This window comes from Nesoenas mayeri, assembly GCF_963082525.1.
Source record: "Nesoenas mayeri genome assembly, chromosome: 18".
Taxonomy (NCBI): Eukaryota; Metazoa; Chordata; class Aves; order Columbiformes; family Columbidae; genus Nesoenas; species Nesoenas mayeri.
The window spans coordinates 9,145,840-9,173,653 of NC_137566.1; the positions used below are offsets into that span (position 1 = coordinate 9,145,840).

At 44.9% G+C, this 27,814-nt stretch overlaps 2 protein-coding genes across 8 annotated transcripts in view; one reads left to right on the plus strand and one right to left on the minus strand.

Moving 5' to 3' along the window:
• Positions 1–47: 47 nt before the first annotated feature.
• Positions 48–11,084, plus strand: GTF3C4 (general transcription factor IIIC subunit 4; the record flags this gene model as incomplete). 7 transcript variants are annotated; one of them, XR_013923005.1, is made up of 6 exons in its annotated part: positions 48–395; positions 1,153–2,973; positions 4,761–4,891; positions 5,523–5,611; positions 6,206–8,800; positions 10,519–11,084. XR_013923005.1 is itself a non-coding variant. In XM_080355831.1 (5 exons), the coding sequence occupies 5 exons, from the start codon at positions 48–50 to the stop codon at positions 6,268–6,270; spliced, it is 2,454 nt and encodes an 817-aa protein (XP_080211957.1). In that variant the 3' UTR covers positions 6,271–11,084. The 7 variants fall into 7 exon arrangements, 1 of the variants encoding a protein (XP_080211957.1); XR_013923006.1 differs by having other exon boundaries at positions 10,684–11,084; XR_013923007.1 differs by having other exon boundaries at positions 6,206–8,792; positions 10,684–11,084.
• A 3,363-nt stretch (positions 11,085–14,447) lies between these two features.
• Positions 14,448–27,814, minus strand: part of AK8 (adenylate kinase 8) — a gene marked incomplete at both ends in the record, with an annotated part of 62,012 nt that continues 48,645 nt past the window's right edge. Inside the window, 2 exons of the mRNA XM_080355887.1 lie at positions 14,448–14,694; positions 17,224–17,304. Of these exons, the coding sequence (XP_080212013.1) occupies positions 14,448–14,694; positions 17,224–17,304 (328 nt within the window). The remainder of the gene's footprint in view (positions 14,695–17,223; positions 17,305–27,814) is intronic.

The following is a 27,814-nucleotide window of genomic DNA, read 5'->3' on the forward strand; positions in this document are numbered from 1 at the left end:
GTCGGCGGCCGCGCATGCGCGCTGCGGCCCAGGAGGCGGCGGCGAAGATGGCGGCGGCGGAGCGCGGGGACGGCGGGGGCGGCCCGGGCAGCCCCTCGCTGTCGGCGGGGGAGGAGGAGCCGCCGCTGGGGCTCGACTCGCTGGTCGAGGAGGCGGCGGCGGCTCCGAGCGCGGGGTTCCGGCTGACGGCGGTGCGGCGGGAGCCGGCGGTGCGGCTGCAGCACGGAGTTAGCGGGCTGGAGCCGCTGGCCTGGTCGGAGGATCACCGGGTGTCAGTGAGCACGGCCCGCAGCATCGCCGTCCTGGAGCAGCTCAGCGACGTGCACAGCGGCGGCCAGGAGATGGTGATCCACCGCACGGCCGTGCCCGCGCCCGCCGCCGCCTGTCACCTCAAGGTGAGCGGCACAAGCGGCCCCGGGGCCGCCGCCTGAGTCCCCCCGGGCAGGGGAGACCCCGGGGCCGCCTCCCCCCGGCTGCTCCCGGTCCTGCCCCCGCACAACTGGCTGCAGCGCGGCGCTGGTTCGTTTAAAAGGGGGTAACTCTGTCCAGCCCAGTGTCAGGGTGCAACGGGCTCATGTACCAAGTGCACTCCAGGGATTCTAAAGCTCAGTTGTTTTTTGAATTGCTCGAGCTCTGCTACTTTGACGATTATCTCAGTGCAGTGTCAAGTACAAATATTTCCTGGTTTGCTTTCTAAGCTGGAAGATTTTTGCAGCAGGGGCTGTTTTGTGCTTTAGGGCGCATCTTTAACTTCTTAGCACAGGGAGGTCACAAGTCTGGGTGAATTATCTTGGTAAATAATAATTCTGTTGTTGTGGACCTGAACTTATGTTCCAAAATAAGGCTGAGAGTGTGGAATAACTTGATCTGAACTACTGAGTGCTTTGCAGCTTGAATGTTATACCACGTACCTTTAAATATGCACTTGAGAACAGAAGTATGAAAACCGTTCAGGAAAAATTCAATAGCTGAAAGTCAAAATTGTACAAATTCAGGTCAACAATGAAGCTTGAGGCTTTAAGAGTGAGGTTCATCAGTCATTAGAATAGCATAGTGTAGGTTGTGATAGAGAATGGGATTAATTCCAGGAAAGTGTCCCTAAAAAAAAAAATTCTACTTCTGTTTTTAAAAGTACTTTTTATTTTCTTTTAGGTTGGTCCAAAAAAGGAGGTAGCAGAATGTAGAGAAAAGTTTGCAAATTCAGTGGATCCAACCATCAGTCAAACTTTTATGCTGGACCGAGTCTTCAATCCCGAGGGGAAGTCGCTACCGCCCATGCGAGGATTCAAGTATTCCAGCTGGTCACCGCTGGGCTGCGACGCCAACGGGAGGTGCCTTCTGGCAGCTTTAACCATGGACAATCGATTGACCATCCACGCAAACCTCAACAGGCTGCAGTGGGTGCAGCTGGTGGACCTGACGGAAATCTACGGGGAGCGTTTGTATGAAGCCAGCTACACACTCACCAAAGCTGACACTCCCAGGGGAGAGCTAGGAGACTTCTCCGAATTTCAGCGCCGGCACAGCATGCAGACCCCGGTGCGCATGGAGTGGTCGGGCATCTGCACCACTCAGCAGGTCAAACACAACAACGAATGCTGGGATGTCGGCAGCGTGCTCTTGGCAGTCGTCTTTGAAAACGGTAACATTGCGGTTTGGCAATTTCAGCTTCCGTTTCTGGGGAAGGAATCGATTACTTCTTGCAATACCATAGAGTCCGGAATAAGTTCCCCTAGTGTGTTGTCTTGGTGGGAATATGAACATAACAACCGAAAGATGAGCGGACTTATTGTAGGGAGTGCTTTTGGACCTGTTAAGATCCTCCCTGTCAATCTAAAAGCCGTCAAAGGCTACTTTACGCTGAGACAGCCCGTAGTCTTGTGGCAAGAAATGGACCAGTTACCCGTGCATAGCATCAAATGTATTCCTCTTTACCACCCCTACCAGAAATGTAGTTGCAGCTTGGTGGTGGCTGCACGAGGACCTTATGTGTTCTGGTGTCTCCTGTTAATATCCAAAGCGGGTCTCAACGTCCATAATTCCCACGTGACGGGGCTTCATTCTTTGCCGATCGTATCCATGACGGCGGACAAGCAGAACGGCACGGTGTACACGTGCTCCAGCGATGGAAAGGTAAGGCAGCTGATTCCCATATTCACGGACGTTGCTTTAAAGTTTGAGCACCAGCTGATTAAGGTCTCGGAGGTGTTTGGCTCTGTCAGGACTCACGGAATAGCTGTTAGCCCGTGTGGTGCGTACTTGGCGGTTATTACAACAGAGGGCATGACTAACGGCCTTCACCCAGTTAACAAAAACTACCAAGTCCAGTTTGTAACCCTTAAGACTTTTGAGGAGGCAGCTGCGCAGCTCTTGGAATCTTCTGTTCAGAACCTTTTCCGGCAAGTGGATTTGACAGATCTTGTACGCTGGAAAATTTTGAAGGATAAGCATATTCCTCAATTCCTCCAGGAAGCACTGGATAAAAAGATTGAGAGCTGCGGTTCTACTTACTTCTGGCGGTTTAAGCTATTTCTCCTGAGGATTTTGTACCAGTCAATGCAGAAAGCTCCCTCAGAGGTCATGTGGAGACCTTCACATGAGGATGCAAAAATCTTGATATCGGACTCCCCTGGAATGGGCAGCACTGAAGACGATCAAGAGGAAGGAACTTCTAAACAAGCCAGTAAGCAGAGCACGTGTGATGCGGGCAAAGGTATGGACATAGATGACACTGCAGACGATTCTCTTCCTCCGTCAAGTGACATAGGAGGCCGCGAGCCAATGGAAGAAAAGCTGCTCGAAATACAGGCGCAAATTGACGCAGTAGAAATGCACTTGACACGAGAACACATGAAACGGGTGTTGGGAGAAGTTTATCTACACACGTGGATTACGGAAAACACCAGTATTCCCACCAGAGGAGTCTGTGACTTCTTAATGTCTGATGATGGCTACGATGACAGAACAGCACGAGTAAGTGTGCCTCTATGCTCTGGGGATTCGCTGTTACAAGGGATTTCTTTCTCCCCCTTCCATATCTTTAAATGAAAATAAGATTTTGGGGGTGGGAAAGAGAATTGTACTCATGTCCTCCTTGCCAGTCAGCTTCTATAGAGCGTACAGTTTAAGTTGTCCTTACTTGAAATTATGGATTAGGAGGGAATGTAAATACAGATATTGAAATTTGGATCAGGTACAGTGAAGAATAAGCGTATCTGAAGGTTTGCAGAACCAGGGAGAGAACCACAGTTATTCCACTGGTTTGGTGGGTTTAGAACATGTACTTTCATGGCTAAGATTATTTAATCTATGATCTCTACAAAACTAAGCTTAGGAGGTATTTTCTCTAGTTAGGTAGTTAGTCTGCAGTTCTAATATTCAGAGTTGTAGCATCACTTCTTGAAGTATTTCTAATTGAAAGTCCTGTGCCTGTTCAGGTGCTGTGTCACATCTGTCAGTGCTCCATGAGCCTGCAGTGAAAAGATGGGTTCAGAAAGCGATTGTGTCTTATGAGTTAAATCCAGTGATCCAGGACTTTCACCAAGCTGGCTGAATGTCTTTGTTACAACATATATGGCTTGAACCCTCAGGCACACTTGCATTTATTGAACTACAGTAAATAAACATAACTGAATGCTTAGCCAGGATAGGAAATCTTCCCAAACTTGCAATACTGCCTCCAAAATAAAAGCAGAACTGCGAGGACCTTGTCCTGACTTCTGCAATGTGTGGAGTAAGCATATGTGGCAGGAAATAAGTGGTTGGTGAACCTGGCACTGGGCAAGGAAGTTTTCAGAATGTAGACATCAGACAAAGGAAGCTTCAGCAGGAACGCTGCCATCAGCCTCCTGACACTTATGACTTGATGAAAAGAACATCTTGGATGTCTCTGCATCTCTTTGTGCGAGCAGAGAACAGTTCTGTTTAGTACCTAAGTCCTTAAATCACTTGAACTCTAAATATCACCCTTTCCATTGCCCCCAGACGGGCAGGGGAAGGGAGCACGTTTCCAGCACTGATGGAGCGTGATGTTCTCTCTGCTGCTTAGGAGCAAGTGGCCCACATGGTGTGGCCTTCAGTAATTCACTGGGAGGGTATTCTGGCAGAACAGCTGGGTTTTTCTAGCATCCCATTACTATGAATTGAAGGTGTGAGAGTTTTCTTATCTTGTAAACAAGATTATTCTTCTTACAGTGATTAAAAGCTGACTTCCAAATTCTATTTTATCTATTCAGTTTGCTGCCACATTTTAAAGGTCCTTGGGATGTGGTTTGTATCTATTGAAATGTCAAAGACAAACTTGATCATGTATAAGTTCTGCTATATACATTACACATACTCCAAGGTGACTGCTGAAGACACGTATTCAGGTAATTTCTGAACAGGAATATTTTAGTACATCTCTTGTGATAGGCATGAGAACGTCAAAGCGTTGCTGGAACCATCAGTGGTGTCCTCTGAAGTGACACGATACCAGTGTCTTCAGTACTTTGTCAATGTGTAGGGTAACATAACGCCAGTGCTCTTAAGTTCTCTATCCCTTCACTGTGCGACAGAAATCTTTATATTACAATAAAATGAGAATAAATTCTTACCAATGTATTATATTTCTTATGCTGTTATTTCTTTGAATTCAGTGCAGAGCACTGATGTTTGCACCCTGTATCCTATTCAGAAACCGCAATATCCTGCAAGGCGTTTCCACCTTTCAGTAGGCGGCTGCTTTGCTCTGACCAGTGCTGACCGCTCTGTGTTCCCAGGTGCTGATCGGCCATATCCTCAAGAAAATGAACAAACAGACTTTTCCAGAGCACTGCAGCTTGTGTAAAGAGATCCTGCCCTTCACCGATCGCAAACAAGCAGTCTGCTCCAATGGACATATTTGGCTCAGGTAATTGGTTCTTAAAGGGTTTTTGCCCTCCTCTGGATGATTTAAACATAAATAGCTAATGTAACGCACTTTCTAGTGTTAGAGTCAAAAGTCATAAAGCATTTTGTCTATGCTGCTGTTAATTGTAATTGTTGCTGTTATCTGTCCCCTTCTGTGAGGGAGAGAGGGCATTGTAGATTGGATTTGTTTCTCTTATCAGGACAGTGTTGTTAAAATAAAACACATTTGTAATTTAACTTTTCAAGGGGCCAGGGAGAAACTGGCTGGGGAAATTCAAGCACACATCATCCATCCTTTGGAACAGCACAGGAAGGAGAGTTTGTTGGAAACAAAGTAATTTAACAAAAAATGATAGGAAGCAGCCACACTGAGCAGTGAGACAAGTTCTGGAATATCTCAAAATGGAAAATCTTCCAACAGCGATGGTGATTGTCCCTGGAGACTTAGCAAGTCAGTGATCTGTCACTTAAAGTAAAACGTTTGCCTAAAAATCTTACATGCTGATTTGGCTATATAGTCATTGCCTCAAAGACACTGGTTCTTCCCCTGGATGGTAACTGTCACGTCACAGGATAGGAGCAGGTCACAAACCAATAAAACCTCTTGATAAAACCCACTTGTCCTTTTACAGGTGCTTTCTAACCTACCAGTCCTGTCAGAGTCTGGTGTACAGGAGGTGTTTGCTTCACGACAGCATCGCGCGACATCCGACCCCAGAAGGTAAAACTGTTCCTGTGGCCAAGAGGGGCTCAGAGGGTTCTGCGTTCTTAAGTTTTAGCTGCATGACTTGAATTAATTTCACTGACTTTCCGCTTTTAGACAGTTACGTGAAGTACCAGTACCCCGCATTTCACTGAGTCCTGTCGTTGTCCATGCATTAGTGGCACATGTTAATTGCAAAACAGTGACTGCAGAAATTAATTTATAAATACTCCATTTTAATGAGAGCTGAGTAAACACACGATCTGTGCTGGAGTGCTACAACAGTTAGTTTATATTGGATCGGAATATATTAGCATCCAGTTCTGCAAGAGCTAAGGGTCGTTGACATTGTTTCAGTGCAAGCTGTGTTGATCAAGCACAGGTTAAGAAATATTAATAGTTGTCACCTTGCTGGCTTAGGTCCCAAACCTCCTGTAAGTACATCATCCAGAGACGATAATGAGAGTCGGATTCCTTCTGAACTCTCAGGTAATCCTACGTGGCGAATATACACAAACTCTTTCAGGATTATGATTTAGTTTGTCCATCTCAGAGATGAAACAGGAATGCCGCCTACCTCCAGCTTTTAACAACTTGTTTTCTTATTTGCAGATCCTGAATGGATCAAGAGGTTGTTGCAAGGACCTTGCACGTTCTGTGATTCTCCTGTGTTCTAGAGATGAGCTATGAAAAGACTCAAAGTATTTTGTGTACTGCATGGGCTCCCTTCAGTCTGGAAGGATATTGAGCGCAGGAATACAGACTTTACTGGAGGGGGAAGACATTGTCCATGACCCTGTAAATAACATATCAGAGGTTCTAGAAGCTCCTTAAATCCAGAGCCTGTTCCATGCTCCAGAAACAGGAGTACACCTGGAAAAGCAAGTTTATAAAGGGTTTGGAAATGCACCTGATTGAAGCATCAGCAGCTGGACACGCTTCCTTTCACTGACAAGGCACTGAAGTCTTAAGTGCGTGGGGTGAACTGTCCTTTCTGCCCCACAAACGTGAGGTTTCCCCAGAGCTAGGACGGAAACAGCGGAGCTGCCTCTTGAATGGTCTTGGTGGGTAGAGAAGGCTTCAGCTTGTAGTGCTCTTGGTTGCTTTTTAACAAGCGCTGGCACTTGCTGCAGAAGGTTAAACTATCAAAATAATCTGTAGTTTTAATTTCTTGCAGAGTGAAGCATGTGCCAGTTACAGCCATATGAAAGAAATTGGCCATTATATTATATTCACTTTAAAGTCGAAAAGAATAACTGCTTCTTGACTGCTACAGCAGTATTGCAGTCAGAAGGGTAATACTGGCTGCCTGGGTCAAATATGGATCAGTAAGAATAATTTTTAAATGTAATAATTATTACACTAATAGCAATTGGATTAAACACTAATATAGATCTAATTTCCAATGTTCTTCAGTCTTTTGCCCCACTTTCTTTTTCTGAACTAAGTTCTAACCACTTCCTTGCTTTTGCTGATGTAAATGCCTTTGGTTTCACTTGCTACCAGCAGGAATCCTCTTTCCCAGCGCAACTCAGTTACCAAAAATTCCCAATTTACCTTATTTTCAATTGAATCGAGTCTCCCTCATAGAAAAATTGAGCTTTACAGAAGTTCGACACACAAGTAGTCACTCCCAGCTGACAGTTTCTCTTTTCAGAATAATGCAGTAAAAAACCCCAAACCACCCCAAAACTCAATCACCCTGTGGTTAAGATGTTGTAGGGAAAGTTTCCACAGGTGGTTGTGGTCTGGTGAGGCTGTTCTTGCATAACCCTGACTTCCATCAGGAGATCCTTAAATCAATGTAGCGTGGCCGAGACCAGAAATTCATTCTGCCTTCTGTCAGAAGAACACATCTGTCTCTCTTTGGCACCTCGTTCCCGTGGGGAGCAGGAGAATCCTTTTCAACTTCCTATGCAGTGTTAGAGGAATAATACCTCCAAAATGTGTGTGGTTATTTGGTATGGTTTGTCTTGTTAACTTAAATCCATGTTGTCAAATAATCTAAAGCTTATGTATTTGCATTCTTTGGAGTGCCGATCTGGACACTCGGATGTGTTGCCCTGTTTGTGATTCATGACATTTCTAATGGTGTGTAAAGTCCTCTGCAACTCTTTGAGAATTCAAGGGATTGTCCTGCCAGTATCAGTCTCCAACAATGCATGTGTGGATTGGTGCTTCAGTTTCCTTGATTTACTGACTATGCATATTTTTTTAATGTTCCTTCACCTTTAGTAGGAGCAAATTTGTCTTCAGCTTAACATTAAAACAAGTCAACTGTCCTTACTATTCAGTGTTTCATGCATTAAGCATGACAGTGCTTTGACTGAGAATAACATTAATGTAGTAGACTAGAGCAGCAGAAGCACATTCATCTGTAAAATAATTAGCCTTGTTTGTAAATATCCTTGGAAGCGATACCATAATTGTATTAAAGAAATGTTTAGTTTTTTATTGCTGTGCATTGCAAATCGAAATTACTTCAGTGTGTCTGCAAGGAAAGAAGATGTAGATCGTGATAGCATCCAGTAAAACAGCGAGTAACCTTGATACCCAACGTGTGTGTAGTTCGAGGCTGGGTATTGTACCTTCTCCTCCCCAGTGCTGATGGGGTTTGGAGCGCTGGGGTGGAAAATCAGCTTCCAGTATGAGCTGAACAGAGGGTTTATTCACAGTGGTGGAGAATTAAGTGGAAGCTGCAAGCCCTGTCCGCGCCATCCTGACCAGTTCATCAGCGAGTGTTCCCATTTACAAATTCACCTGACTGGAAAGGGTGAGAGAGCTCTCCAGAACCACGTGTAAGTGCTTTTAAAACAAGTCAGAGACCATTTCTTTGATAGTGGCTTAAAAACCATAATAACATCCTGATCTGCTGAAATGTTTAAGTCTGGCTGACCAAAAGGTTCAACGTGATCTCATTAGATTAATTCCTGGTGATTACTTCTGGCAGTTCTCCTGAATTTCCCCGGATTGACTTAATGCTTTAGACATGTAGAAGCTCTAGTACCCCCAGCATTCATGTCACAGCATTAATGTTTATTTTCCTTGTCTTTCAAGGCAGTATATACTCAATATACCATTGCCACTTTATTTAACCTGATTTATGACTGCTGGAAGAATGGGATTTTAAAGCCAACGATGTCAGTGGAGATCCTTTAGCGCAAAGCTTTCCCTTCTCACCCTGACCCATTCACAACAGGTAAAGAGGTATTGCGATTTCATTTTTCCTTCAAAAAACCTTCAATCTGTCCTGGCCTTGGCACTCGCAGTTTGGGACTGTGGAGCTCAGGCCCGTTCCTGCCGGGGTCTGTAACAACCCACAGGGCTGCAGCTGCCCCTTGGTGCATTATCCCTCGCGTTGTCCTAATCAAACCCTTGTTTCACCCCACGCAGGGAAGGCGGGTGGGTGAGGAAGGTACGAGCACCTGCTGCCAGATCCTCACATTATTTTGCCATTAACAGAGCTGCCTTCTCAAACTAACACACGGTCAACCTATCCAATATTTGGCTTAGCCTGTTTTGCGATATGAAGCATGCAAAGAATAAATCGCGCACAATCAGAGTTCATCTTGCTAAGTTTTTGCCCTACGTTCTGCAAGATGTTTCAAACAAGTATTTCTCCTCAGCTGCATTTGGTGGTGAGCTCTGGCTGTTCATGGTGCGTCACCTCCAGAGGAAGCAGCACTAACTGCAGTATTTGCTGTTGCATCTGAGAATTAACAGCCAGAGAGGCCATGTTCTGTGGCTGGAGCTAATGCGTCATTATCTTTGATAAGTAGCTTCTGGTATTAGAGCATTTAAGATGTACTGCTTGTGCTGCTAACAAGAGTTTATCCCTCCCCCCTGGGATGAGAAACTCCAAGCTAGTCCAGGTGGAAGGATCAGCAGAACAGCTCTGGGCTGCTCGGCTCCTTGGTGCCCAGGTGCTGGTGCCATTGTTGGAACTGAAGTGACAGTTTGGGGTCACGAGGACTCTGTTTTGGGTCTCCAACCTACACTTGCTCTGGAACGGGTGACAGTGGAACTCGTTGCTGCCTTTTACCCCAGTTTAGCCCCCACGGACTTTGTTGTTCAATCATCCTTTCCATTTGCTTTTTCCCCCACCCTATTAATTCTATTGTATATTTCTACAGAAGAAAAATGATGGTTGCTAATACATACATACAGGCAATAAATAGTTCCCTGATTTTCTTAAGCTTGCCAGGTTTTCCACTGGCTAATGTATCATCAGTGATTACGAGCAGCATAACACCATTTATTCTATCCTCATTAAGGGCTTCTTGACATAAAAGAACTGAACGCAAACATTTATTGCCCTAGTTAAAGGTGAACAAATCACACTTGTGCTGTTATGCCCTAAACTAACATTTACGGGAGACTTGTTTGTACAAGTTTAATTTCTCAGATACAAAGCCCACCCTTTGTTACTTGGCCACTGCTTCACAAACTGGGTGGCCTTGCAGGCACAATTGCTACCAGAGTGGGAAGGGTTTATTCTTTAACTAGAACCAGTACAAATGTCTGTGTGGAGATAGTTTATAGCTCTGCTGGTAAATACCAGGTTGGAAAGCTGTTCTTCTTTCCCCTCTCTGTGGGTGAGCAAGGACAACTTGAGCCTGGCTCTTCATCTGGAGTCCTGTCCTACCTGTTGAAGGTGCAGAAATCTCAACAAGACAGAGTTGAGCCTTCTCTTGGAAGTCTCAATCCAGGGTGCAAACGTTGGTGTGTGTGCACAGCAACGCCTACAGGGCTCGTTTTCACTTCTAACAGAGGAGGACCTTGATACATACGCTTCAATTTCCATCTGTGCTGATCTTTGGCTGCACTCAGTTCTAACTCATACTTTACACTAGAGATGTTCCCAGGCCCCTTGGTGTCAGTAGAAATATTCTTATCCTGTCACTATTTTTTTAATGTTAATGCAGTTTTTAAAAGACCTGAACTCTTGCTGCTCTGTGATGGTCTCAGTGGTGACCTCAGGAGTGTCACAGCTTCCCTGTTGCAACACAGCTGGTACTCAAGGCACTAAGAAGCATTAACCACACTGCATTTTGGGGCAGAAAGTGGAGTAATTCCCTGTGCTGTCTTAGGCTGCAGCTGAATCAACCCAAACGTGAATGTCCCTCTTGAAGCACCGTCAACCCAGGAGGACTGGGGCACCACGAGAGCCCACAGAGGAGTTACAGGGCCGGCTGGCCCCACCACGTTCCTATTTAACATGAAACTCAGAGGTCAGCCCTGAAAAGGGAAAACCCAAGAGCCATTCAAATGGAACTGCTCAGAGGGGAGTTTTATTTGATTGCTCCGCTAATCTAGTTGATCGTGCGACTTTAATTCTGTTCTGGGGTGCAAGTGTAGCTGACCGACCACACGGTCCCCAGGCTGAACAAAGAGCAAAGGTGAGTTTGACTCTTTTAGTTTCTGGACTTTTTCCTTTGAGCCTTAGTTCATGGGAGGCTCTGACAGAGTTGCTGTAAATATTGATGCTGTGTATATGACACGTTTTGTAAAATGGATTCATGTTTTGTATACTTGGACAGTAGCATTGTAATCCTGCTCCTTTTTTATTCTAAATAAATAAATAAAGTACTTGCTTGTAATATGTGTATTTTAAGGGATTAGATTCCTGGAAGGGATGTGGGGTGACAACAAAGAGCAGTGTGGTTACACATTCATTTGACATAAGACTTCACACTTAAAAAACAAAGCTTAATAATAAAACTCTCAGTGTGGCCAGTCACAGAACAGTGGTGGTAAAGGCTGAAGAGGACCTGGGCTCTGATGGTGCCTTCAGCCACACAACCATCCCCTTCTCCTCACCAGCACAGGCTCAGCCCCACTTGTCTCTGACCTCCCGAACCACCGTGGCAACTCCAGCTCCAGAAAATAATTACGCTGAAGAACCAACTTTATTTGATGAAAGGGGCTTCACGTCACCTTTTCTTTCTGCAACACAGACAAGCAGCTACAGGGTCAAAGCCACAGTTCATTCCTACCTGAGATCAACTCAGCTGCGGCTCTGGGAAGCAGAACCATGTTACAGGAACCTGCTAAGCCTGGCTTTGCCCTAAACCAAATCTTAGAGACCTGTACGAACACCTTGCTGGCCTGTCCTTCATTACAGCCCTACAGCTTCTACAGCACTTTGTGGGTGGGTGGTGGTAAAACCAGCTACATTTAAGGCTTTTAGCACCCAAGTTGGGTGTCCTGCCTGGGGATGTTCAGTCATCCTTCCACCACAAGGCACTGAAGGATCTATTGTTTGGAGCAGGTGGACACAGAAGTTTGTGGAACAGTTGGACACACTCATCCTATTGCTGAACTTCCATAATTAGCAGTAGAATATATAGGGTGCAGCACAACCTCCACGCGACCCTCTCTGCAAAGCGCCTTCGGAAAGCGGAGTGGTAAAAGATGTCCACTGCAGAATCGGGCAAGCTGGACCATAAGTAATGTCTGATCCCCGCTGCGCTCTTACCACCTCCTCTTTACCTTGTTTTTCTCATTGCTCAACATTTGTTTTGGCAGAATAAGATGCTAATAAAATCAAGCGTAGTTACCAAATTGGTTTTCAAGTGTTGCATTCCAATTATAAAAGCCTAATTCCTTCTTCCACCCACTGAACCTTTTTGGTATTAACAGGCTTTACTATGCAAAGTGATGCAGGGGCTGTTTCGTTTACAGTAATTAAATGAATGTCAATTGTTTTAGTTGTTTCTGAGGGAGAGTTCTACACGAGTATTAGCATGTTCTGCTAACCCTTACGTTCTGCACTTCAGGCCTGCTGCAAACCCTTGGGGGTTGACCATTGACCTGAGACTCCGTACCCAGACATGCCAAGCGCATCTCAATGAGACGAGCTCTTTTTCTCAGTTTCTATGGAACTAGCAGAGCGGAACTAATATAGCATCCGCATATAGATGAAAGAATGAAGAGGAAAAAGGGCTTTACAGCTAAATTAATTAAGCAGATGTACCTGTCTAATTAAAGATGCACTGTCCCTTTTGTACCCTAGCCGCAGTACAAACAGTATTTAAATACACTCTCTATCCATTTCATCTATCAAAATATTTAGTAGGAACACTCAGATGAAGGTGATATTAGCAAGATGAGCTTCCCATGTATTATTAATAGAAGGGCTCCCAATTATGCATGAATACTACAGCATGTCTTTATAGCAATAGCATAAAAACCAGCTGCCCACAAACAGCACATTTGTAACAGGTAGAGCTGTTGTAAATGCCCTTGCCCAGCGTTACACGGGGGTTTGCGGTTGGGCCCCGCGAGCAGCCGCTGCCTCCACCTGCAGCTACAACCTGAGTGCCCGAGCACACGAGGCACAGAGCACTCAGCTCGTGTTGCTGCTGCCAAGGGGCTCGGCTTGCTTAGATTTCATAGATATTTATTCTCAGATTTTTCAAGGCTGAAAAGTCCAATTCCCACTCACCAAACCCCCTGAAGGTACTGAAAATTCTGACCGTCAGCTCTTCCCAAGTGCCACAATATCCCTGTAGCCATCCAGATAACCAGGGTCTTCCCACCCAAATTTACCCTACAGGTGCAAGGAAGAAATTTGGCACGTACATCTCTACAGCATTCTGTATAGACCCAGACACACATGACCAAAATCAGCAAGCAACAAAGACCCGAACTTATTTACAGCAACAGGATCAGAGAAATCATCTGAACCAAAGGGTCCTGGAGACCTGTGCTCTCTGCGAGGAGAACTCGTGCTCCTGCATCTTCCCAGGCGCTGAGGGCTCAGGAGAAGCTGAAACTCCAACCCATCCCCTGGTCAAGGGGAGAAATCGAGAGAAAAACATAATAAAGGCATCAAACTCAGTGCTCCTCTGAATCACCACGGCAAATCGCAGCCTTTCCTAGAAGCATTAGAATGTGCATTTCCATAGCCAGAGTCTGAGCCAGCTAACAGAGGGCTATGCTTCTCATCAAGGATTTTCCAGCTAAAAACCACCTGAGTATTTACCACAGCCAGAGAAAACAAACACCTAAACCCCCAGAAAACCTCACAAAACAACAAACCCACCCCAAAAAACCCAACTAACAACAAAAAAACCCCCACCTGGGTATCAACCTGCCCAGCCACAGCTCAGCCAGGACAGCCACGGGACTGGAACCTGAGGAAAACAGGATGTAGTAACCTATCTGTTCCTGCAGCTCGTTAGGTCCTTAATTGGGTTCTGAAAGTGATGAATCAGTTTTCTGTGGCTCTGGATATTTTTTTCAGCTGTTCTGAGTCTTTCTGGCTGTGGGGTTGGGCCCAGAACGGGGTGACAGGAACAGCTGCTGCACCCACAGGGTGTTTTGTCAGGACTTTTAAAGCAATCTGAGTTATCAAGTAAAACCGCCTGCACCCTGGCCTGAAAACACTGAGGTTGCCTTTGGGGAAAGTGTGGAGCTGTGGGCTCTGGGTTTGTGTTTGCTTGCAGACAGGTCGTGCCTGTGTAGTTTTGGTTGAGAGCACGGAGTGAATTAAGGCACAAACACATTAAATAGCTTTAATACTCCAAATTGTCTTCGTGAGTATTATATAGTCAAGACAAAACTACTGTTCGCCCAGTCCCAGCATCGGAAGAAGATATTTGAATTAAAAGCAGGAACTTTGCCAGCCACAGCACTTTGTGGCTTAGATCACCAAACACAAGCAGACAAAATGACCCTTAAAGCACAATTTCTTGCTCTCTGTACTTCACTCAGCCTTGGAGAGCTGCAAGTTTAACACAGCTTGGCTGGATCCCTCTGCCCTTGTGGCAACCTGCTGCTTCAGTGACCAGGATGCAAACATTACAGGGAAAAGCTTAAAACCGGCTGTTCCAGAAATCATCCTTATTAATTATAAGCTTTTTACTTTTTTGCATGGAAGGGGCTTAATGATACAGCTTTCTATAAACTCAAAGACAACATGAGGGTCTTGGTCAGCATTGACATAAAAGGCGTCTTCATAAAAATCCTCCAGTTCCTTGGCGTTCCTGTAATAGGCTTCCACACGCTTCTCGATATTTTCTTCGTTGTCTCGAGGGTTCTGCCTGAGACGGGCTTGGATCACTGGTGTGGGCGCTGGTCTGAACGTGGTGTGGTATCTGCAGATGAGACACAAATGCCACGGCTTCAGCTCAAGCTGAGGACAAAGCTGCCGCTTCCTAAGATATCCCATGTTTTTGCCTGTCACAGTTCAGTGGATCACAGAATCACAGAATGTCAGGGGTTGGAAGGGACCTGGAAAGCTCATCCAGTGCAATCCCCCCATGGAGCAGGAACACCCAGATGAGGTTACACAGGAAGGTGTCCAGGCGGGTTGGAATGTCTGCACAGAAGGAGACTCCACAACCCCCCTGGGCAGCCTGGGCCAGGCTCTGCCACCCTCACTGAGAAGAAGTTTCTTCTCAAATTTAAGTGGAACCTTTTGTGTTCCAGTTTGAACCCATTACTCCTTGTCCTATCACTGGTTGTCACCGAAAGAGCCTGGCTCCATCCTCCTGACACTCACCCTTTAGATATCTGTAAACATGAATGAGTCCCCCCTCAGTGTCCTCTTGTCCAGCTCCAGAGCCCCAGCTCCCTCAGCCTTTCCTCACACGGGAGATGCTCCACTCCCTGCAGCATCTTCATTGCCCTGCGCTGGACTCTCTCCAGCAGTTCCCTGTCCTGCTGGAACTGAGGGGCCACAACTGGACACAATATTCCAGATGTGGTCTCCCCAGGGCAGAGCAGAGGGGCAGGAGAACCTCTCTGACCTACTGACCACCCCCTTCTAACCCACCCCAGGTACCATTGGCTTCCTGGCCACAAGGGCCCAGTGCTGGCTCATGGTCACCCTGCTGTCCCCAGGACCCCCAGGTCCCTTTGCCCTACGCTGCTCTCTAATAGGTCATTCCCTAACTTGTACTGGAACCTGGAAGCATCTCTTTCTACTCTAAGATGGGGTTTTAAAACAATGATTGGAAATTTCAGGGTAAATAAGCTGCCATTCCTGCTCTCAAGAATCCTGGATACTCAAAAGCCAAGAGTTTCTCTGGAGGTGACACACAGAGCTGCTGCTGTTTACAGATCACACACAAGGTGTGGAGAAACCCCTGTTACGTGCCCAGTGCTCCAGGTTCAGACGCATTTCCAGATCTGTTCCAGACCCAATCCCAAGGTAACGTGTTTTACCTGTAACATTTGATTCCTATTTATAAAAGCCTAACCTTAAACCTTAGCATCTGTTCAAAGTCTTTGCCGGGGTTTACTGTTATGCTGACGCTGGACGTTAGTCAGGAAAAATCTGCCCAACTTTGAGCACTTCCTCTGCATTGAATCAGCATCCCCGAACACAGACGAACATTCTGAAGCTGTTGGGACCAATGCAAACCCGAGGAGAGCGGCAGAGACCCCGTGTCTCCGCACAGAACTGCGTTACAGCTCCAGCTGCTGCTGTGATGTGGACATCGAGTTCACTCCACGTGAGCGTTCCTGAGAGCACAGCCACCCCCCTCAGCACGCTGCAGCCAGCCGGGCACGCTTCACAGAATGCTGGGGATTAGATCCAGCATCTAAAACAATTCAATTCACAAGGAATTTGGAAGGAATAAAACCCAGAGTTTGGAAGGAGGAAGCGTGTTAACTGGAGCAGATACTGAACAGGCTAATCCTAATGATAAGAAATGCAAGGATGTGTGAATGATTTGCTTCATACTGTTCATTTCTTCTGAACAACTGCATCACTTATTACTAAAACAAAGAGAACAGTTATAGCAAATCACTATTGCTGTCATGAGATAATGTTGCACCTCAAGTGAGATGTCTGAATAATCATGTATCACTTTGGGACAAATCCAGGATTTATGGCCTTAATCTTTGAGGGTTCAGTATCTGCCTTTGACACAATAGGATGAATTTAACATTAGAAAAGTAAAACAGTTGTTTAAAATTTAAGTGTGAGGGATGATAACAATAGAGCACGAGTGAAGTTGCAAATCCACACCAATTCCAGCAGGTATTTAGGAAGATATTTCATTGTTACTTGTTCCCCAACAAACAAGGGTGGAGAAGACAGAAAACGTGAGGGTCTGGGGTGAAACAAGGTGGTGCGGCTGCCGGTGAGCAGAACTGCCACATTGGAGACACCCATCTCACAGTGACCCGGCGACTCGAACGAGTTTGCTCTGCTGGGCAGGAAATGTGTGAATATCTCACAGCAGACAGACCCATCACAGGGGCTGGCGAAGCAAAATGCAGCAAGTTTTCCATTTTCCCCAGTTGGGAAGCCTTCGAAATTCGCATGGGAATGTCTGAAACCCACCTGCATTTAGGCTAGGTTTCAGTCATCTTCCCTCAGCGTTACTTTGCCAACCAATTTGGTTACCATTAAAATATTAGAGCTGAGCTACTTGCTACTGTAGATTTCACGCTCCGAGATTTTAAAATGCCCTATTCTGAGAACAGGAGCTTCCTGCAGCAGGTTGGGGGTTGGTGCTCGAGGAGCTATGAAAATTTTACCTTTTCTTTTAAGGAGTCCCTAAGCAAGAGTACAATATTCCTGCGTTTCCTTAGATTTCTATGAAGTCTATCTGTGCTTTCATCTCACTGACAGTCTTGAAAAGTGTTAAACATGAGACAGGAGTGCTCACCTTTCCCCGGTGACGGGATCAGTCCTCCGTTGAGACAGTCGTTCCATGATGGATTCATAGGGGAGATTAAAGAAAAATACCCTATGGAGAACAAAACAATTAAGTGCATTAACACCCCGAGAACATCACTTGTGACCTTAGAGTATGAGTTAATCCTTACTCAAACGAAGAGCACACACAAATGTGGAAGCGACAGAACCACTCAGACCTGCAGCATCAGAAAACATCAGCAGATGGACAGGACTCCTCTGGTTCTCACATCTCATTCAGTCTCCAAGCTCATCAGAGCAGAAGCTCTTCAACACACGGTGTGTGTGGTGCTGTGTGCGCTGACAGGACTTAATGGACAGTAATAGTGTGGACACCAGTGACCAAATTAGAACCAGAGCCTGGCTCAGCCTGGCTGAGCTTGCTCACAGTCCAGCTCTGACCTTCCTCTGGATCCAGTTTCTCATCCCAACCAGCAAATACAACCACAATAACATTCTGCAAAAGGTAAATAACAAATTGCTGCTGTAGAGGATGGGAAGAGCTTGTCTGCCAGTATTATGCATTCTATCCTAATAACAGCAGGGCACAGCTCAGTGCCCACCATGGGCTTTCCCTCTGGCTGTTAAGATCAAAATCTGCCTTTCCCATTGAGTGTGAACAAGACGTGGTTGCTCGGGATCTTAAAAAGTCGGACTCTCAGTGTCAGTGGTTCCACGCCATGAGCAGCTTTTCACCAGGGGATGGAGTGGGACTTGTCAGCTCATGTCATACGGGTGATGCAAAAACGCTGATTTGAGTCAAGGATGCAGAACTAGCAAACAATACACAGCACTACTGACCCCAGTCACATCACACTGTGGTGCCCATCTCACATCGACTCTTCTTTTTAGTTCATTAGAGCTATTGGAAGCTAAAGCAGGTATGGGCTAAGATCACATTAAATGATTAATTCGGAACAAAATAAAAAATAAGCCTTCTCTTGAAAACATATGAAAATAAACTTCTACCAAGTGAATACAGCCTGAAGGCTGCAAACACATTCTTCTTTATAATATACCTTCTCCTGCTGCTGCCTTCAAGGCCAGGCTTCCCGTTTCATTTCTGTCTGCCTCTCTCTAAAGATACTGTGTGCTTTAGACATTCACCAAAGGAACATTTTACACTGACGGGGTGGGATCAGACCAGATGAAAGCCTGAGCTTTACCTTGGCATGCACATAGCAGATTACTAGAATCCTTTGTAGGATTTAAAGTTATGAAAATCATCTCTCTTTTCAAATGTTTACAGATAATGACTTCTACTCACACTGTGGTAACAAAATAACAGCCGGGAATAAAACATTCAAGATCTCGGAGATTCCAAAGACAGGGAAAGAACAACAGTTTCAATGCTCTTTTATCCCTTACACTCTTAACATTTTGTTTTTCTTTGTTTCTGTTGCCCAACAACGGCACAAAAACGTGATTGTCAGAACAGGTAACATCTGATGATGTGTCTCAAGATGAATATTCTAGTAGAGAGGAACAACATTTATACAGTCATGATAATTGATACGGCTTCCTATTATATTCTGAAATAAACAAAACCACTAAAGGATTATAACCTGGCATATCAAGAAAGCTTGTCGTAATTCATAGTTACTAACTCAAAAAGTATTATGGTATTTGAAACAGAAGAGCCTAAAAAACTCCACTTAAAAAGCTGCCAACAAAATGAACTCTGAAAGCCTTGTCTGAGATTCCCTTCTATTTTATACAAGATGCTTCTTATTATCCAGTGTGGTGTCACCATTAAATAAGAGTGTGGGGGGAAGATGTGGAAGAGTATAGACATCCCTGATAATATGTTGCTTGTTTTTTTTCTTTATTTATTTTTTCCACATGCACTGTATAATGGCACACACAGAATATACTGTACAACAGCACAAACTCCTCATCCAATGGTCCTTCCAGTGGGAGGTGGGATGCCCTACCCTGCCATACCGCACATCTCCTACAGATGAGAGGAAACATCACTCCCCGGGGCTGTCAGTTTAAAATCCTTCAGAAGCAGGAAAAAGAAAAAGATTAAGGGAAAAACCACTGACAGAACTACCGTCTAGACTTAAAATACTCCCAATTAGAAAGCTTTATTATCATTTTGAAGGAGACACATACCACACACAGTCTATTATGCAGCCCCAGGAGGTTTACTCACATGAGTAACACTGATTTACACACATGCACGCTCTGTGAAGAGTTGGTCTTGGGTGTATGATCCACCTCCTGTAGCTACTCCAGGTACTTCTGAGCAACATTTCGTCTGTGTCCCTCTCTCAGGCTCCTGTGACTCTGATCACATAACAAACTCAGTCCTCCCTCTGTCCAGGGAACATGTTTTTTGGATTTCTCATGGAAATCCTCATAAGAGAGCGAGCTGCACCCATGACCCAGATCCAGCATTTAGAGCAGCAACTGGTACAACTCCCTGTGAGCACCAGATTCATCTCCAAGCAGAGCTTGGTCCCGTTCACATACCAAACACATTTTGTTTTTCAGATAAACGCATCCTCTGTAAAGCTCGCTTTAGGAATCAGCCAGGCTTTGTATGTTGTAATGTGTCACAACTTCTATCAACGGGAAATATGAAACAGATGTCATCAGAATCAGTAGACAGGGAGGCGAGGAAACACAGCCTCATATCAAAGTAGACTACATTATACCGCTAGATTAGCATCTCGCGCAGCTTCTCTTGCGGGGTTGGCAAGCTGTTCGTTCGGCTCCGCAACAGGTGAACCCCGTCAATCAGCCACGATGTGAGGGGCGCACGGGGGGACACTCCGAGCAGCCTCTGCTCAGCACCACAGGCTCAGCCTCTGCTCAGCACCACTCTAAACTTGATTTTTTAAAATTATTTTTCAATAGCTAATTGTATATATATAGCGTTACATATATCGTTTCTTTTTCTTATCCAGTGTCCTTTCGATGATTCACACGTTGAGAAGCCTGACTCTCCTCCACAGTCCTAATTAGACCCATGTTTTCCATCTGTTCTCTCATGGTGATGCAAGTTAGACTGAAATATCACCTTCATCAACTTCTTCACAGCACAGACCATCCACATAATCTTTTGCCATACACAATTTAGAGAATATGAGGTAATGCACTCCCTCTTGTGACTCTCTTTTTGAGAGGTGAGATACCTTAGACTTACTGCTTGAGTATTCTCAAATTAACTAAAATGATGTGGTTTATGTTCAAATTCAAGTTTCTGTTGGAGTTTCCTGTTCATGTGCTCCTGAGTTGTGTCAGAACTAAAAACCACTGGCAGCCCATTACAAACTGGTGCTCTGTGGGATGTGACTTGGTAGACCCTCTTGGCACAGGTCTCTGAGGACAAATGTCCCCGAGTGGTGACATCGCTGGTAAATGCAGGACTGAAGGCAAGTGATTCGTAAGCAATGCTCTGTCCTCTCTGCTTTGTTCTCTCTCCCAGGAGAGGGATGTGAGGGAAGGTCCGGTCTCGTCAGCCGGCTCTCACAGATAATAAAACTCTGAACACAAACCTTAATAAGAAAAAAAACCACCAGTGTCAGAATCCTCCCTCTGCCTCATTGTACTTGACATCACTTATCTAATCTAGTACAGCTTTCAGATACATTAGAGAGATTAAATTCCAGCAAATTAATAACATTGATGACACCTTCACTGTGTACCCAGCCAAATGAGAACTAGTCGCCTTTGGATGACAATGAAATATATAGTGTCTCTAACAGCTGGAATATAATATTGTTTTCCTACTGGCTATCTGGCATTCCAAAACAGTGTTCCAGTCGCTTCTGGCTATTCAGACAGCACCATCTAAGATCTTAGAGGTGACCAGGGCATCTCGATGCTTCCCTTCACAGAGAGAGGAGAAGGTAAAAGTATGGGTGGTAGAAGTTTCATCTCACACCTGATCATGAGACAGCAGGACAACCATACAGTAAGCAAAGAAATGGTTTTTGCCCTATGCAACAGTATTCATCTAATTCCAAACTGCATTTGTTCCAGAGGACAACCAACCTAGTTAACCCAAGTCATTAACAATTGACAGTGCTCAGAGTGGTCCTCGAGAGGGATTTTTTGGTGGTGGTTTTCCTGTTTTGTGGAAATAACATCACTGACTCAAAGCGCCTGTAATGGAGAATGATGAGTGTTGCCATGAGAAGAGCAAATGTTGAGTGCCTGAGTTCTGATGTGACTGAGCGGGGACGAAGGGACGTTCCTCCTGCGGACTGACAGTCACCGGCCAGGACAGCTCTATGGACTGATAGTCACCGGCCAGGACTGCTCTGTGGACTGACAGTCACTGGCCAGGACAGCTCTATGGACTGACAGTCACTGGCCAGGACGGCTCTATGGACTGACAGTCACCGGCCAGGACGGCTCTGCAGCCATTCCAGCTGCTGTACATCTCCAGAGAACTAAAGCTCTGCCTGTAAGCCACGGCCTTCCACCGCTTTGGCCTTGTAATTTAAACACAGCTGACCTAGATGGATCCAGGTGTTTACTGTTCCAGACCTGAACTATTTACTTAGGTGAGATTCTCATCCTTGGCATTTCCCATTATGTGAAGATGCTCTGGATTGACATTGGCAGAGGGGAGCCCAAAGCCAAGCCCTTTTTGTAAAATTATTGTCTGTGAAATTTGACCTATACCATTCAATCTGATTTAATTCATACCTGGTTTTCATTTAAGGATGAAAAGTAATACAATGTGATATCTGAGACAGAATCCCGACTCCCTAGCTGGCTTTTAAGAACAGACACTACTGACCTGCTTGTGGCTACACCAGGGCCAGATCAAGCCTTGTAATTAAGTTATGATGCTTGACTTAAAAAAACCCACAAAACCCAAAAAAACATACCACCAAACAACACTGGGACACTTTTAACGTAGCATTTAAACTTTTGAGTTGAAAGTGCAACTTTAAAAATAGTAAGCTATTAATCTTTCCCACATTTTCTTGACTCCTATATTTCTTCTCCCTCGTAGCAGGTACCAGCTGCCATGTTCCCATTCTTCACGCTCTGCACTCTGCAAAAAAAAAGAGGCCCCTGCTGGCCAATTCTTGTTTAAAATTGTACATAATTGATAGTGGCAAATCTACCCCAGCTGTGTCTAAAACCTCTCCAGGGGCAAGAAAAACACTCTCTGTGACTGTCATTAACTACTAAATTAGCAAGTGCTCCTGGCAGTTTACAATGTACCACATCAGTCTGCTTTAAAAAAATAGTAATAATAATAATAATGTGAAGATCAGATGCTTGTGTGGTCTCAAAGTTTGAGCAAACTTTGCTGGTAGAACTTTGACAGAAGCCCAGCTAAATCAGGGCCAGAGAATAGGAAAGAGAGAGCAAGAGGGAGTAAAAGAGAGAGAGAAAGGAGAGGAAGGGACACAAAGTGACCCTCTTTTCCCACCAGACAAACAGAAAATGTCAAACTCAAGGCTAGAAAATGGAGCCTTTCAAAAGGCACAGAAGATCTTACTCAATATGGAGATATCAATACGGTGTTACCTGATGCTATGGCACAATTCCCCATGGAAAATAACTCTCCTGGAGGACTTAGTTCTGGCAAACGCAACAGCTACAATTTTTGTAATTGAGATGTAAAGCTGAAGGAGAGATGAGGCTGTTGAAGTGTATGGATGCCGTAGATCTCTAAAAGGCCACCACAGGTAAAATCCTTATGTGATCATTGGCACAAACACAAGCTCCTCCCTTTGGTTCATAAACCAGCCAAAGCAGGCGGAGAAGGAAATAACACCGTTCTCACAAAAGGATGGAAAAGCCTTGGGGGGCATTACGGACTGAACTGGCAGAGAGAGAAGTACCATCTCTAGCAACTGTCCTGAATTTAGCTAAACTCTTAAGACCCATTTTTAAAATTGACCATGTTTTTTAGTTTTAAAAGTTTTCAAAAAATGAATAAAGCTGTACAAAATCTGGATCATACAGGGAACACAAGCCAGACAGAGGTGGGGTGGCAGGCTTGGCCAAGATACAAGAAAAATCTGCATTGCAAAAAGGTCTTTTTCTCAGGTAGTACCATTGAATTATCACAATAATATAGCAAACCAAGTGAGTGGTTCAAGTTGACAGGAATAAGGAAGTTCAGATCTGAATTCAAGTGACTAATCCCAGCTAAAACCCAGGTTATCTTGTCTTTATTGACTTCCTAGCTAGAATTACCTGACTTGGATCAATCCGTTCCCCTAAAAGATGCTCCCTTTCCTGTAGTATAATGACACCTTGAACCTGAACCCTTGGCTAAGCCTCTTCTCAAGAACTAGGAGCACAGCCACAGGATCCCGAGCCCGTTATATTTTCATTATTACATCCTGCATCCCCAAATCCCCTTTTAAAAATTAAACTGGTTACGCAGATCACATCTACCTTTTCTCCAGTGTTGTTCAGTTTTCTCTCAATGTTGCCATAAACAAGGTATTTTGCCCACGAATAACCAGATTACAAATGATCTTGTGAGGTTGCACTGCTGGCTGGACATGGATCTTAGTTTACTTTCTACTCTAAATACTCCTTCTGCATATCTCTGCAATGGATTAAATGATCCTTATCTCTTATTTATGGAAGGAGCTGCTGGGAGTTTTTATTCACTCATGTCTTTCAAATTCTGGGATATCTTTTGATGAAAGGTGCTTAACTCTATTTTGGGAAGTTATTTCACCCTCTAGGTTTTGACCGTAAGGGAAAACACATTGCATAAACACTAAAACACAGGTTAATTGGCACAAGCGTTTTGCTTGTTGAGCTCCTATACTGATTCATGTGACAACAAGCTATTTCCAGACACCGGATTTTTCTTTTCAAATGGATGCATTTCTGTCGAATAACCACGAAAGGCAGCTAAGTGGGGCACTATTCCCAGGACATGGCTTCTGGCCAGGGGAGCAAGATGAACAACATCCTTGGTAGCTGCAGATGTTCCTTCTCTTCCCCAGCAGTGTCGGGCAATGACTCTTAGATGTTTTCCACCCACCGGTTCAATGTGCTCAGCCTCCAACAGCCCAGCCGGGGTCCCTCCTGCATCCCACCCCACAACCTGGTACCTCAGCAGCATCCCAGCAGGTGCCACAGCAGCTTTCGCAGGGGGAACAGGCACAGCCCTGCCGGGTAGCACTGTCAGGCTGTTTCATTGAACAACAGGCTGGATCTCGAGCCGGGATCAAGCAAAGGGCATCATGCAGATTTACACCAGCGAAGAGCCCCAGGACTTTTGGCAGCGAGAGCCGTTCCACAGGACAGCGGGCTGAAAAGCTCCCGGCTGCACAAGTGCTACACAGCACAGCGTACACAGAGCAAATTTTTCATACTAGGGGCTTCAAGGCATTTTTAAAGCCTCTTTTGAGAAGGCAATATTAACTCTTTCCATATGTAATAAGTGGCTCGGATGCATTAGTACCTCCAGTCAAAACCGCTTTACGTTTCTCCCCTCATTTTCATTCTTTGCCTCCTCCTTACTCTCCGCTGTTATTCCAGCATCTTTGCATTCCCCCTGGAGTTCATTCCAGCAGTGCTTTACGAATCACAGAATAAGATGGCAGCCAGCGCCGCTTTAGAATCGTGGGGCTGGCACGTTTTCCACGATCCGCAGGGTTAATCAAACCCCGTCTCAGATAATCGAAAGCCTCGGCAGCCCCGGAGGCCCGAGGTCAGGAACCTGAAGCCGCTTCCCCAAACGCAGGCAGGTTTCCTCAGGTGCTGGCAGCATCCCCTGCAATAATGAGATTCTGCAAAGCAAATCTGGAGTGGAGCAAGAACTCCAGGGTTAAGCACTAGCAAACTCATTTCAGAACTGCTGCCTTCACCACCTGCCTGCAGCTTTTCCCCAGCACTTCCTGCACCTGACAAGGAAACCCAGAATTGCTTCCTTATTAAATAAACCAAATCAAATTTATAGTAAATGATATTAATCTTAAGCATTCCTATAAAACGCTACATTAAACTCCCCCCACCTCCATCACTTAAGCGCTGACTGTTGTTGTTGGTAGGATATTTGGTATATAAAATAAAATGAAGAACTGACACCAAAAAAGTGTATGATTTGGGGGCAAGGGGAGGGAATAAAAGAATGGATTAAAATGTGTCATTTTATATATGTGTCAAAGGAAACCAATTTCATAATAGGGAATAAAAATTCCCTGTTTAAATACTGTCAAATAAATCCTCAATTGTAATAGGGTTCACTTCTGGGGAAAAGAAAACTAAATCTGATTAAATATTAATGTGGCGTAGTATTAATTAAGAGAGAAAAAAGTCCATCAAGAGAACCCCAATATGTTTACTGTGTCCCCAGGAAGCTGGAAAATTTCACAATCAAGTGTGTAAATGTTCTAAAAAAGGGTCCTGAATATTTTATGAATATTTGTCATAAAACAGAAATAATAACCACTGTGCAGAGCTATTAGAATTAATATTTATGCTGCCCGCCATGAAATATTCATGGGGACAGAGAAAGGGGGGCCCATAAGGCAAGAATTAATTTACATTGGGCTTGGTTTACCCGCTGGCTTGATGTTTAAAGACGGGTTGACAAGGCTCCATATGAATCCGTCAGTCACTTGCAGCAGTAGGTGGGGTGAAGGCAGGGGAGGCGGGGGGAGCCGGGTCCAAGCTGCTGACAGCTCACAGATTGAGTTTCTGACAGCCCTTAAAAAACCTAAACGGCCCCCCACCTTTTTTTCCTTCTTCCATTGCCCAAGGCGCTCTGTACTGCCACCGTTCATCCGATCTCCCCTTCCATCTGCTGAAATTAAGGAATTAATGAGCGCTATACACTTTACAGCGGGCCCCAGGAATGTTTACTGGTGATTAAATTATAATGCAGCCAAGCTGTATAATTCATGAACCAATTAAAGGAAGTGTTAGTTGATTTGATGGGATGAGGACGTACAAAAAGCATTTAACTAATAGGGAACCGTGGGCTGCTGGTCGCTTTGGCTTTCTCGGATTACGCGGCTAATTGCTCTGCTTTATAGGGCTGTCACAGATAGCCATACATATTTCATTGTTCTCAAATACTTCAATTGTTTGCTTTCGTGTTGCTGCTGTAATATGTAGAAGCCCAGCCAAACTTCAGTGTAGTTAAAGCACTACTCTGCAAAAGCAGGTTGCTCCGGGAGGAGGGAGGAATGAGAGGGGCAGGAGGAGCAGGCTGGCTGACAAAGGAGTAACTTAAAGCCTCCGAGTTAAATGTCACTCAGCAATTACATGATTAAAAGGTGCAACATATGATAGTCTTTTGTTTTACAACTTTTTGGACACTAATATTCTATGCTGACTTCACCGCAGAGAAAATATTGGTGCGCTAAACCGCGTTGTTTTTTAATACCGAGGAGTGAAAGAAGGTGGTGGAGAGGGAAGTAAGTTCAAAAAAATCCAGCAGGGAGGAGCGAGATTGCCGTGGTTATCAAGAATAATATATCGCATTTTAACTTACATGGTTCGATATTCTAAAATACACGAGAGATGAAGGAGGCTGATTTCCCACCTGGGAGAATGCTCGGTGTCTAATTCAGAGCTGCCGAGTCGTGCTAGCTACTCATCCCAACAGCTTCAGCTTATTACACAAGGAATGGGGGAATTTCCCATTCCTGCTGTTTTACAAAGCGCTCCTCCCCAGCTGACGGGCCACAGGATTTGATGAAATGAATCTTCTCGATTTGAAGAGGCCTATCAGTCAAGTTACTCCTGTCCTCACTCTCAAACAGGCACATTTTCTAGCAGTGAAATCCTCAACACATATACAGAAATACATATATTGCTGAAGAAATTAGTTACTATCAGATAAACATTACAAACATGTGAACTAACTTGTAGTTAGACCCTGAAGTCTATTGAATAGCAAACAAGCTAGGTAAATATGTTATTTCTGTAGCTCGGTGATGAAGCCCGTGAACTTCTGTGGGTCCCTGATGGGTATAAATTCACCCACCTGAGGAACACTGTGGTAAATCTTGACCTCCTGTCTAATTCAGAGCTTTACATTTCCAAGTGTTGTACAAACACCAACTCAATGACTTTCAAGTGATCCTATTATGTAAAGCTTATAATCTGGTTCATCCCTCTCCTCGCACCCGCTCCCTCCAGGATTTGGCTTCGGAAAGCAATCCCTGCGGAAAGCTTCTCCTCCTCACATCTCCATCCTCCACCGCAGAGCATGAAACCCCCTCTCCAAACCTGCCCACTCCAAAGAAACTGGGTGCGCTGGTCTGCCAGAAGCAAAACTCTGTGCAAAACCACACCAGTTTTAAGAAAGGCTTTGTTAGGTAGGGGCAGCCAACAGCTGATGTTCAGGATAACTCTTCGAAACAGGCCATTTATGAACCATCTCCCAGCCAAGCCACGACACTCAACTACAAAAACCCATCTCTGCCCTCCTCTTTGAACCACTCTCCTTTGTATAAAGAATTATACCAAATCGGAAAAGCAGAATCCCTTTGTGGTCCAGAACTACTCTATATTATTTGTTTGCCCTTGGCTTCTGGGTGGAGTAATGCAAAACTTTGGCTTAAGACATTAGTTGAACAGGCAGCCTCCAAAATAAGGGATGATGA